Source organism: Tachysurus vachellii, chromosome 4, assembly GCF_030014155.1.
Source record: "Tachysurus vachellii isolate PV-2020 chromosome 4, HZAU_Pvac_v1, whole genome shotgun sequence".
Lineage (NCBI taxonomy): Eukaryota > Metazoa > Chordata > Actinopteri > Siluriformes > Bagridae > Tachysurus > Tachysurus vachellii.
Window position 1 is genome coordinate 4,118,172 of NC_083463.1, and position 12,500 is coordinate 4,130,671.

The 12,500-nt window shown below is 39.3% G+C and overlaps 1 protein-coding gene across 6 annotated transcripts in view; it reads left to right on the top strand.

The window, feature by feature from the left end:
- Positions 1-10,425, top strand: part of erich2 (glutamate-rich 2) — a 32,970-nt gene extending 22,545 nt beyond the window's left edge. For 3 of the 6 annotated variants that reach the window (XM_060867043.1, XM_060867046.1, XM_060867044.1), the window contains 9 exons: positions 879-966; positions 1,525-1,561; positions 4,491-4,580; positions 6,234-6,314; positions 6,678-6,775; positions 7,033-7,229; positions 7,318-7,375; positions 9,286-9,357; positions 9,901-10,425. In XM_060867043.1, coding sequence (XP_060723026.1) covers positions 879-966; positions 1,525-1,561; positions 4,491-4,580; positions 6,234-6,314; positions 6,678-6,775; positions 7,033-7,229; positions 7,318-7,375; positions 9,286-9,357; positions 9,901-10,118 — 939 coding nt within the window. In that variant the 3' untranslated portion in view covers positions 10,119-10,425. The remainder of the gene's footprint in view (positions 1-878; positions 967-1,524; positions 1,562-4,490; positions 4,581-6,233; positions 6,315-6,677; positions 6,776-7,032; positions 7,230-7,317; positions 7,376-9,285; positions 9,358-9,900) is intronic. The other 3 variants (XM_060867047.1, XM_060867048.1, XM_060867045.1) reach the window with 2 other exon arrangements.
- The last annotated feature ends 2,075 nt before the right edge of the window (positions 10,426-12,500 follow it).

The window sequence follows — 12,500 nt, forward strand, 5'->3', positions numbered from 1 at the left end:
CTAATCTGGAACAGTGATGTAGCCTAGTGAATAAATTGTTGGACTACTCATTGGAAAGGTTGTGAGTTTGAATCTCAGCTCCACCAAGCTGCCACTCCTCAGCCCCTTAACATTTACTTTCTCAGTTATATAGAATGTTGTGGATGTTAAATTTAAAAAGTTGCTCTGGATCAGGATCAATGATGTAAATGTGTGTGGTGCTGCAGTCTCCATCCTGAGTTCAGTTTACTGTCTGTCTGGAGTTCATGTACACATTCTCCCTCCCTAACCCATGTGGGTTTCTCTGATTTATTCAATTATCTACCATTTCCCCCCAAAAAAAACCCCTCCAGTAGGTGTTCTAGCTATGATACATTGCCTGAGTGTGGTGACGTAACCACACTGCTGAAGAACATAAGACCAAAGCACTGAAACCATGTTGTCTGAATTTAAAACCTTAACTCTTCCTGCTGATTGTAATATGAAACTGGATTGTCTGACATCACTTCCCTATTCGTAGCACAATGTATCGTAACACCATGGGTGTGTTTTCTTTTCTCCTCAAAGGCCAATGGTGTAATTATACTGTCAATATGGAGGAAATACAATGGTAGTTTTGTGTGCATCTGTACTAGTCAAGGAATTCATGGATTATTAGAGTAATTAGAGGAAACGTTTTAGGAATAATAAATAAATAAATAAATAAATAAATAAATACCTATCAGTTGTTTTAATGCATGTAATTGAATACACGTTTTTATGGCTTGTTTCTGAGGGCATACAATAGACAAGTTCTTTTTAAACAGGTGTAAATAATAGTAACATTTTTCTTTAAGCTGATTAACACTTGGCCCTTTTTCAGTCTTCACTTTCACTCAGTAATGTTTTCTTACTTCCAGGATGCAGAAGCTGTAAAACCAGGAATCCTGAACTCCAGAGGTATCAGTACAGAGTTTCCACCTGTCTTAGTCAACAAGTCGCAGGCGGGTACGTCGGAGAAAAGTTACTGCATGTCCTGGAGTGTTGCATTCCTTTTATGCCACAACGATTTAGCAACGATTACAAATTTGTATTTATTAAAGATCAACAACTTTTTATAATGACTCCACCCATCATTCACAGGAAGAGTAGAGTAAAAGGTCGACCTTTGTGAGGCATTTGTGGAAGGAGTCTCCAGTGTTAGAGCACTGAAACACTCAGAGGTAAAGTAAGGTGATAGAAAGACGAGTGAACAGGAAGTGCATTGTTTCCAGGAAGGTCCACGAAATGTAACTCTGTAAAAGTCCCCACAAAGGTCGAACTTTTACATTACTCTCTCATTAGAAATAGAGTGTTGATATAAATGTGATTCAGAGCTGCTGTTGTAGAAGAAGAATCACTACGTTCTGACCAATCAGAACTGAGATTTCAATATTACAGTGTGTGTGTGTGTGTGGGGGGGGGGGGGGATTGGGGGGTCCTTATAATCAGTAAAATAGTATAACTGAGATAAATCACTGGTGATATTTGTTGTGTCATTACCTTTTTTTTTTTTTTTTTTTACAGATGGACCAGTGAATAAATCAGTCCAGTCCCCAAAACAGTAAGTTCATAATACCCCATAATCTTACATATACACTTTCTCCAAATACTACTGTAGTGTTTATTACTTACTTATAACACCTTTAACACCTGTCTTGTCGCTCCAGGCCGTTTTTACAGTTCTTATCTGTCATTGCACACATTAAAGTCTCTCTCAGTTCCCAGTGTTCATCCTGATCACATGTACCTGCATGCTGTTCTTCTTTAAATGAGTCAAACTGGAATCAGAAACAGACAAAATACCCACACTGTACTGTAAACAAACCAGGAGTTACTGTTAACACCCTGAAGTGCATTGTTTTTCTATAACAGCACATCCTGGAGTGCTTTACTCTACTTTTACCTCAGCATAAAATATCAGAGATTGTGATTTTTATTTTTATAAATGAAAAGTCAAGAAGTCATGTTACCTTCATGAAACATCTTTGTGTTATCACTTACATTATAGCAGCTTTATGTAACAGTTAGTATGTTGACTGTGTGTTTCACTCAGTATGTCTGTGTTCATTATGTCGCTTTGTAGAAGCCAACATTCTGTTTTCCTATTTAAGCTTAGACAAAAATTTATCAAGAGTAACTCCTCCTAGGGCTTTCGAGCCATATGCACCAAATTCGGATATGTTGTAGACGCTGGTCTGAAGTTTGTTGCTATTACTTTTCTAAGCGATCCGAGTTCTGGTACTTCTGGTACCGGGTCTCAAAATGGCCTTTTTTCCCATAGACTCCCATTATAAACTTTGGAGGTTTATAACTCGGCAAGGTTTCGATCTATCTACACCAAACTCGGCCAGCTCCTTTAGGGTGATACTCTGAACAATGTTTTAAATTTGTGTACCGACTGGCCTTCTGGTTGTGCCGCAGCCCCGCCCCCAAAATATGCAAAATCAAAAATTAGCACAACATGGACATGTGACATATCAAAACACTCAGAACAATGAGGGAAACTTCCTCAAGAGTATTCAGATAATTTCACATGCTTGTCTCCACTTGCCTCCAAATGTTTTGGCACCCTAGCTTTCTGTCCACTTGCTTCTAAAAGTAAAACTGTCCCTTATGTCCACTCGCCTCCATAAAGCACCGGCCTTTGCGAATACTTGCTTCATCAAAGCCAACATCAAAGTTTGTCATGACGAACTTTACAAATCTAGTTATATGTAGTGTCTGACGTATAAAAGCAATATCGTATTTGCAATCGTGCAGGTGAACACAAAATCAGCCGCCTCCTACCTCAAATCACAGCCATGATGGTGTTTACTTAATTATGTTGGCTTTGTAGAAGAACATGCTGTTTTCTTATTTAAGCTTAGATAAAAATGTATAAAACTTAATGCGGCCTAGGGCTTTCGAGCCACATGCGCCGAATTCGAATATGTTGTAGACCCTGGTCTGAAGTTTGTTGCTATTACTTTTCTAAATGATCCAAGTACCGGTACTTCCGGTACCGGGTCTCAAAGTGGCCTTTTTTCCCATAGACTCCCATTATAACATTTGGAGGTTTATAACTCGGCAAGCTTTCGAACTATCTTCACCAAACTCGGCCAGCTCCTTTAGGGTGATACTCTGAACAAAGGTTTAAATTGGTGTACCGACTGGCCTTCCGGTTGTCCCGCAGCCCCGCCCCCAATATATGCAAAATCAAAAAAAATTTTACAACATGGACATGTGACATATCAAAACACTCAGAACAATGAATTCGGATGACGTCACATGCTCGTCTCCACTTTCCTCCAAATGTTTTGGCACCCTATCTTTCTGTCCACTTGCCTCCAAAAGTAACACTGACCCTTATGTCCACTCGCCTCCAAAAAGCACCGGCCTTTGCGAATCCTTGCCTCGTCAAAGCCAACATCAAAGTTTGTCGTGACGAACTTTACAAATCTAGTTACAGTTAAGACTTAATAAGACATAATGCAGCTTGTGTGGAGGAAATTCTATTCTATTAATAAGAGATAATAGTTCAAGTGAATTTTTCTGAAGTTGCAGAGAAGAACGCAGCAGAGTCCTGTGGAATATCAAACTTCTTTATTTGATACACTTGCAAGTGTGAAGTCAGTCTGTCCCAACCTAAAGTAAGTCTGAACAGAGTGAGTTACTCGGATGTAAGGCAGTTCTCCATTTATACATGGAGCTATGTGTGTGTGTGTGTGTCTTCCCCTGTGCGTGACTTCCTCTAATCTTGTCTTTGCACAAGCAGTGCAACGGTCACTCTGTTAGTCTCCGTTATTTCCACACACCTGCAGCCTGCAATGTTCTTGTCCCTTCAGCCTAGTGTGCAACTGGAAACAGTTCAGTTCCCCTTTGTTACTTTTTTGCTGTTCCTAGTTTTTGGTGTGTGAGCGTATTGGTACAGAATGTTCAATGTTCATTTTTGTTACTCGCAACATTTTCTATTACACCTGTTAAAGACCAACCTCACAGTACTACATCCTAAAGCCATCCCCATGTTACAAAGAGCTGACACAGGAGACTCCTTCCATAAACGTTCAATATATATCTCTTCACAAAGACCTTCACCATTTCAGTGATCATGTTTATGGTTGTTAAATACTAGCATAGATGTGCATCAGTTTATTTTTAGTATGTGGTGTTAATATAGAAACAATAACATTAAAATGTGTGTTATTTACAGCCACTTTTTCGGACTTTTCAGTTCACAAACATTTTTAATTCATCTTTTTTTTACCTTGTACCTTTCTGAGTCAAAATGAGCTACACATCATTATGAAGAATACAATATGATTTTAATTAGAAGGATTTAATTTCTCATTAAAAAAAAAACACCTTAAGCATGGAAGTGTTTGTTTCTTAACAGGTTCACCTTCTACATTCAGTTTGTTTTTATCAGCAGTCTGTAATTGTGCGATTGCCTCAGATGTGTGTTTGATGTGTTAGTTGGATGTTTGGGTTTTTATGATATTTGTCCTTTCAAGGCCTCAGAAACCCAAACTGAGCGCTCAGCCAGAGGGACCTCATCCGCCAGCGATCACTGAGAGAAGACCTGACAAAGGAGATGAGGACAGGTGAGATATATACTGTTTAATTTTACTATTTAGTGGAAATGTCTCCTTTTTGTCTTCGTGTATATTATAGGCACAGTTTTTTTTGCTGGAGCCAAAGCTATAGATCCTTATCTCACAGTCTTTCTTGTGTAGTCAGGACTTTTCACATGTGTAATTTAGAAGCAGTGTTGTAGTTTTTGGCTAAGTTCTCCACACCACCCCACTCCTGCTCTCCTCCACCGGCTTCCGGTAGCTGCAAACATCAGATTCAATGCACTTCTGCTTGCCTACAAAGCCAAAAATGGACCAGCTCCCTCTTACCTCAAAGCTCTTCTCACTCCTCGCACTGCACCTCACACCATCAGATTTACAGCACTGCTCCACTGGTTCCACCGTCTCTCAGGGTAAGAGGTAGATATACAGCAAGACTCTTCTCTGTTCTGGCACCGAGGTGGTGGAATGAACTTCTCCTAGATGTCCAAACAGCTGAATCACTGGCTATCTTCAAACCATGAACACAGATTTAAGTTGATGATATCCTAAATCTGTAACCTAGTGAACCAGTGGTGATGTTTCACTGATAGAGACATCAAAGCACTTTTGTATGTGGCTCTGGATAAGGACATCATCCAAATGACATAAACATAAACAAAAATGTTAGGCAGGAAAACAGTGGACATAAAGTATGATCAGTGTGAAATTTGAAACACTATAACCCAGGATTCTGTTTACCCAGGGTACAAAACAACCCGGAGGAAACTATCAGAAGTGTGAAAAGCTTTAATAAGACTTCCTTCGTCTGACTGTCTGATCTCTACAGTATCTGTTTTTTGTTGTTGTTGTTTTTTTGTTATTGTTGGTTTTTTAACCTTTTCTTTGTAATTCTATGAAAATGAAAAAATTCACTGTAGTTGTGTAATTTTACACTAGAGCGCTATACAGTATGAAGGCCATCTTGGGCAACCAGGATCCAGAATAAGTTCTAATATTAGAGCTCAATATTTATACATAAGATTTGTTTACTTTAAAATCATTTGAGACTTATGAACAAAACAATATAATAATAAGTAAGTAGAGAGAGTTTTGGGTGAAATAGACACCAAACATGATTAATTCACTTGACTACATTTCTGAGTACAAGCACAAGTGTGAAGATTTGATATCTATGACTTCTGTATTGAATCAGCAAACATCAGAGGTGGGAGTAAGTCACACATGTGCAAGTCACAAGTAAGTCTCAAGTCATGAATGTCAAGTCAAAGTCAAGTCGAATCTTTTTTTAATATTTGTCAAGCAAGTCTCAAGTCTCAAATTTGCGACTTAAGTCTGACTCGAGTCAAGTCGAATCCCCCATCTCTGAATCATTTAACTCAATTTTGAGTCAAGTCTCAAGTCATGAATGTCAAGTCAAAGTCAAGTCGAGTCTTTTTTAATATTTGTCAAGCAAGTCTTAAGTCTCAAATTTGCGATTTAAGTCTGACTCGAGTCAAGTCATATGACTCGAGTCCCCCATCTCTGGCAAACATTCATTAAAAGCCAGTCAGTTTTCCATTTTACACTTTTTCCCACCAGGCTTTTCCAAGTTTAATTTACTTTAATTTACTTTAAATTTACTTTAATCTCTTCTGATGAACAGAATTATATTAATTGTCCATAACCTTGTCTTCAATACAGGAACACAGTGGATCCAGAGCTGGTCTCAGAACCTCGGCAGAACAGCTTTAAAAAGACAAATATCAAGCACAGACCATCCCGGTATACTGAACAACCAGTCACTGATGCAATGATGCCCGACCAATCTGTTGTTTTTGTATATTAATAGCTATATACAAGTATTATTGATATTAGCACTGTTAGTAAGATTATTATTGCAGTAGTTTTGTAGTATATATAATTTTTCCATGATTCTTTGTTGAGTGCCGAACTTTATTATGTTGCGTGTCATAGACTATCTGCCATGATGCACAACGCATAATCATATCACATGCCATAAAGCTGGTGTTTTTCGGTATGTTGTGTCTCACGTGGAGGAGAACTAGCAGGCCGTGTTTTATAGACTGTAGCTGCCGATGGCACTCAATCTCAAATCCATTACATTTTTATAATCTTTTATACCAGGAGCGAGCCACACACCGGTTTACAGGCTCCGTCGGCTGCAGACACGAGCATGCACAGGCAAGGAAAGTCACACAGACCCTCTGCTCCTGTCAGTGCAGGTACACCTGTTTTACTCTCTCAAACCAAAACATAAGCACTTAGTACACGAAAACTGTTTGTGTTGAGATCTCAATTCTGACCCGATCTGGTTGATTTGTTTTCTATAACACCCGCTCTGATAGTAGTGCCGTCCACTCACAACTCACTACCTCTAATACATTATAGTTGCCATAGTAACCAGTTATTCACAGGGACTTTTACTATTGTGTATTGCATGGCTGCACATGCCGCTCCAAAGTGAATCTTGTGTTTGCAGAAGACAAGACTGTAAGTGTGGAATGTGTGCGGAACCTACACGAACCTGTAGTCCAGGTGCCCCGACAACCAGGAACGCCAAAAAGTGGATCTGACCAAAGCACAAGAGAGGAAGAGAATGGAGATGAAGAAGAGGAGTGTGAAGAAGAGGATGAGGACACGGCTGACTTCCGTGCTCCCATTGAGCTGCTTGCAGAGGTCAGACACCTTTACACTCATCACCTTGTGTCAGTAGACATTTTAAGAAGCTGCTGAAGCTGTGTGTTGTGTGTACGTCTTTCTTTAGTTTTTAAAGGCTGTGATGGAAAGGAAGTACGCACTTGCCAAGAAACTCTGCCAAATGAGTGAGTACTACTACATGACATTCATTATATAGTACTGAGAAATAATAAGGTAATAATAATTAGGAAATAATGTTGTCCCAGTGAAGGAGGTGTGGCCGTTGTGTTTGTCAGTCATTGTAGGAGGTGTGGCCTCTGTGTTTATTATTAACAGTGAGGAGGTGTGGTCTCTGTGTTTATTATTAACAGTGAAGGAGGTGTGGCCTCTGTGATTATTATTAACAGTGAGGAGGCGTGGTCTCTGTGGTTATTATTAACAGTGAGGAGGCGTGGCCTCTGTTTATTATTAACAGTGAGGAGGTGTGGCCTCTGTGTTTATTATTAACAGTGAGGAGGTGTGGTCTCTGTGTTTATTATTAACAGTGAGGAGGTGTGGCCTCTGTGTTTATTATTAACAGTGAGGAGGTGTGGCCTCTGTGTTTATTATTAACAGTGAGGAGGCGTGGCCTCTGTGATTATTATTAACAGTGAAGGAGGTGTGGCCTCTGTGTTTATTATTAACAGTGAGGAGGTGTGGTCTCTGTGGTTATTATTAACAGTGAGGAGGTGTGGCCTCTGTATTTATTATTAACAGTGAGGAGGTGTGGCCTCTGTTTTTATTATTAACAGTGAGGAGGTGTGGCCTCTGTGTTTATTAGTCTCTGTAAAGTGGGTGTGGCCTCTGTGTTTATTATTAACAGTGAGGAGGTGTGGCCTCTGTGTTTATTATAAACAGTGAGGAGTTGTGACCTCTGTGTTTATTATTAACAGTGAGGAGGTGTGGCCTCTGTGTTTATTAGTCTTTGTAAAGTGGGTGTGGCCTCTGTGTTTATTATTAACAGTGAAGGAGGTGTGGCCTCTGTGTTTAATATTAACAGTGAGGAGGTGTGACCTCTGTGTTTATTATTAACAGTGAGGAGGTGTGACCTCTGTGTTTATTATTAACAGTGAGGAGGTGTGGCCTCTGTGTTTATTATTAACAGTGAGGAGGTGTGACCTCTGTGTTTATTATTAACAGTGAGGAGGTGTGGCCTCTGTGTTTATTAGTCTCTGTAAAGTGGGTGTGGCCTCTGTGTTTATTATTAACAGTGAAGGAGATGTGTCCTCTGTGTTTATTAGTCTCTGTAAAGGGGGTGTGACCTCTGTGTTTATTAGTCTCTGTAAAGGGGGTGTGGCCTCTGTGTTTATTAGTCTCTGTAAAGGGGGTGTGGCCTCTGTGTTTATTAGTTTCTGTAAAGGGGGTGTGGCCTCTGTGTTTATTAGTTTCTGTAAAGGGGTGTGGCCTCTGTGTTTATTAGTTTCTGTAAAGGGGGTGTGGCCTCTGTGTTTCTTAGTCTCTGTAAAGGGGGTGTGGCCTCTGTGTTTATTAGTTTCTGTAAAGGGGGTGTGTCCTCTGTGTTTATTAGTCTCTGTAAAGGGGGTGTGGCCTTTGTGTTTATTAGTCTCTGTAAAGGGGGTGTGGCCTTTGTGTTTATTAGTCTGTGTAAAGGGGGTGTGGCCTTTGTGTTTATTAGTCTCTGTAAAGGGGGTGTGGCCTTTGTGTTTATTAGTCTCTGTAAAGGGGGTGTGGCCTCTGTGTTTATTAGTCTCTGTAAAGGGGGTGTGGCCTTTGTGTTTATTAGTCTCTGTAAAGGGGGTGTGGCCTTTGTGTTTATTAGTCTCTTTAAAGGGGGTGTGGCCTCTGTGTTTATTAGTGTCAATGAAGAAGGTCACTCTGTGGTTCATTACTTGTTCAGTTTAGTCATATTAATTAATTAACTAAAATGTCAAATTGTTAAATGTTAAATTTTCAAATTGCATCTCAGAATTTTAAACACAACCATTATTACACTAGTTTATTTGGATGTTGGTTTATTTTCTAATTACAGCAATCTCACACCCTTGTGTATGTTCATCCCTCAGTTTGTGTTTGTTTCCTCTTTATTGTCTTTCAGTTCTTATTTATGAACCAGACAACCCCGAGGCCAAACACTTCCTCCCGCTAATTGAAGAGAGACTACTGATAGGTGAGACAATGATATTTATTTCTTTGTGTCTGCTTCACTCTTTTTTTACTCAATCTTTTGCTCTCACTTTATTTCAAATGAAGATAATTGTGTCTGGTATTCTGTCTACTATCTCCAAAGCATCATAAATAGAGTTTTGAAAATTATCCAGAAATAATAGCAATAACACTAAAATTCTCTTTAAAAACACTTCAAAGTGAATTATGCATAAATTAGTACACATGCTTTTTGAATAAAATATATAATTTTTCATACATATACAGTGCATATCCATATGTGTTATCTGTAGTTTAATTCATTACTGCTGTTAGAATTCTGCAGATTTATTTTCTCTAGCACCCCAGACTTCCTAGAACCATAACTATTCTGTAAATAATGGAGTAGTGCGACTAGCGTAAAATGTTAGGCAATTATGCTAATGCAGAAATAATCAGACTTATACCACTCTGCTAGAGGGCAAGAAATGCTTCTTATGGTCTGGAATATCTGACGTGTGTACATTATATGTGTTTCCGTACTGTAATGTGTGTAAATCACTTTCAGAAGAAACCCAGAAATGCACCAGCAGTGAAGACAACACATCTGATGATGATGATGATGATGATGATGATGATGATGATGATGAAAGCAGCAGTAGTGATGATGATGATGATGATGATGATGATGATGATGATGATGATGATACAGGTACTGATACAGATGGAGGAAACATCTGCTCATCATCATCTGACAGAGAGAAGGAAGTCATTATCCAGCAGTGAAGACCGTCTCCTCAACAGCTGTCTAAACCTGTGTGCACATTTTTGGGTTATTACCATAATGTCCTTTAAGTTTCTTTGTGCCTTTACAATCAATTTATATCCTGCAATACTTTGAAGATCAAAGCACAAATAAATTTAATTGTGAATAGTATCTGAATATTACATTTTATCTGAATAGTAATTGTGTAGTGACATACTGTTCAGTAATGTACTATGCAGTGTGGGACAAAGCCCAAGTACTCGAAAATTCACTGATGGCCTGTATTACAAATTTTATGAGAATAAAATTGTACATTGTACACAACAACATGTCTGTCAGTTCCTGAGTACTGGATATAAGAGCGGAACGTCTGGACACGAGCTTCCTGTGACTTTCTGTCCTTTCTGCTGTTGTGTACTTCTGCTCATTCTGCAAGACGGATCATGACCTACAAAACAAATGAGTCACTAAAGTACTATGTAGCTAAAATATATTCAAATCAATTCAAATTTAATTGTATAGCGCTTTTTACAATTGACGTCGTCTCACAGCGGCTTTACAGAACATAAACACAGAACAAACGGTTATTATAAAGAATAATAAAGATTAATATAATACAAAATTCAAGAATAATATTAGATATATTTAAATGTGTTTGTATTTTACATTTACAGCATTTAGCAGACACCCTTATCCAGAGCGACTTACATTTTATCTCATTTTTATACAACTGAGCAATTGAGCGTTAAGGGCCTTGCTCAGGAGCCCAGCAGTGGCAGCTTGGTGGACGTAGGAATCGAACTCACAACCTTCTGATTGGTAATCCAACACCTTAACCACTAGGCTACCACATCCCACATTTATCCCCAATGAGCAAGTCTGAGGTGACTCAGGTGGCTGTGGGGAAGAAAAACTCCCTTGAATGGTAAAGGAAGAAATCTTGAGAGGAACCAGACTTAAAGGAGAACCTCATCCTCATATGGGTGACACTGGAGGGTGTGATTATAAATATACACAAGGGAATATATAATGTGGGAAAATGAAAAGGTTGCTATTATAATCCCACAGCATGCTGCAGAATACACTGTAATGTAGCTCTGTTTCACTCTTAACTGGAGTCACCTGGGAACATTATGGTACCGTAAGCATGCATCCTGTGAATGTTCAGTCAATTCCTAATAAGATATAAAGCACAGTATTTGCACTGAATATCAAAGATCCTCTAGATCTAGTGTTCTCCAGATTTGTCTGCCTTCAATTCTTCTGCTGCTGTGAGTGTGACTGCTGTAATTCTTATGTGCAACAGACCTGTGGTGCTTCCTAGCTTCACGTCAGTTTTCTGTTGTGAGCATTATTAGCGTTATTCATTTCATGATGTCGGCAAGTGTCTCTGTGCACCACAGCACCCAGCATGGCATCTCTCTTTCAGCCTGACTAAAAAGGGGTGTTGCACCACAATCCATGACGTTTCCCTTGTGTATGATTGACTTTTGTGTTTTGTGAGATACTGAACTAAAATGAGTTTCTTTATCATACAGATGTTGCTTAAGCAAAGATACCTAGAGACCTGCATGCTTTGCTGAGAAGTTTGACTTGTATCGATGGCCGGATGACCTTGTTTGTGATTGAACCAGGAATTTTTGCTCAAGGTCATGTTTTGTCAGTCATTTGAACTTGCCTCTATAGGAGCCAGACACCCAGACCCTACCATGACATGTCAGGCTAGAAGGAAGATCTCATCATCCTGACTATTACTCAGAGGTGTGCTGCGCAGCTGAAGCCCGAGAACATCACGGTACACTTTCCTGATGCCCTACTTCTGATTGAAGTCACATCACTCAAAGGCTGCTCGCTGGGCCACATGGACAGACTGGAGATAGTACTAGAAAACATGTAGATGGCTTTTTGCGTAGATCACAATTTGTGCTACAAAATGGCATAGAATAGTGAATAAGTATAATATAATATATAGAATATTTATATATAATAGAATTATTATTTATCACTAAAACACCCACACAGGACTACAAAATAAAATGTTAAAGGGCCACTTAGTAATTAAGGCTGATGATGTGGTCGAGCTAAAAATAATGATGAGTGTTTGGTGTTCAGGCTCATTTATTTGTGGCCTACAGGGTCAACCAGGGCGGTTTGACTCTCTTTCGCCCCCTCATGGTGGATATGTTTAACCAGGGAAAGTAAAGTGTCAGTTTGAGGAGGAGGATATTTTGGGGTGGAAAGTAATGGGGATTCGTTTGTCTGTTTGTTTATTTGTTTGTTTGTGGAGGGCGTTGTGTGTGTGTGTGTGTGTGTGTGTGTGTGTGTGTGTGTGTGTGTGTGTGTGTGTGTGTGTGTGTGTGTGTGTGTGTGTGTGTGTGTGTGTGTGTGTGTGTGTGTGTGTG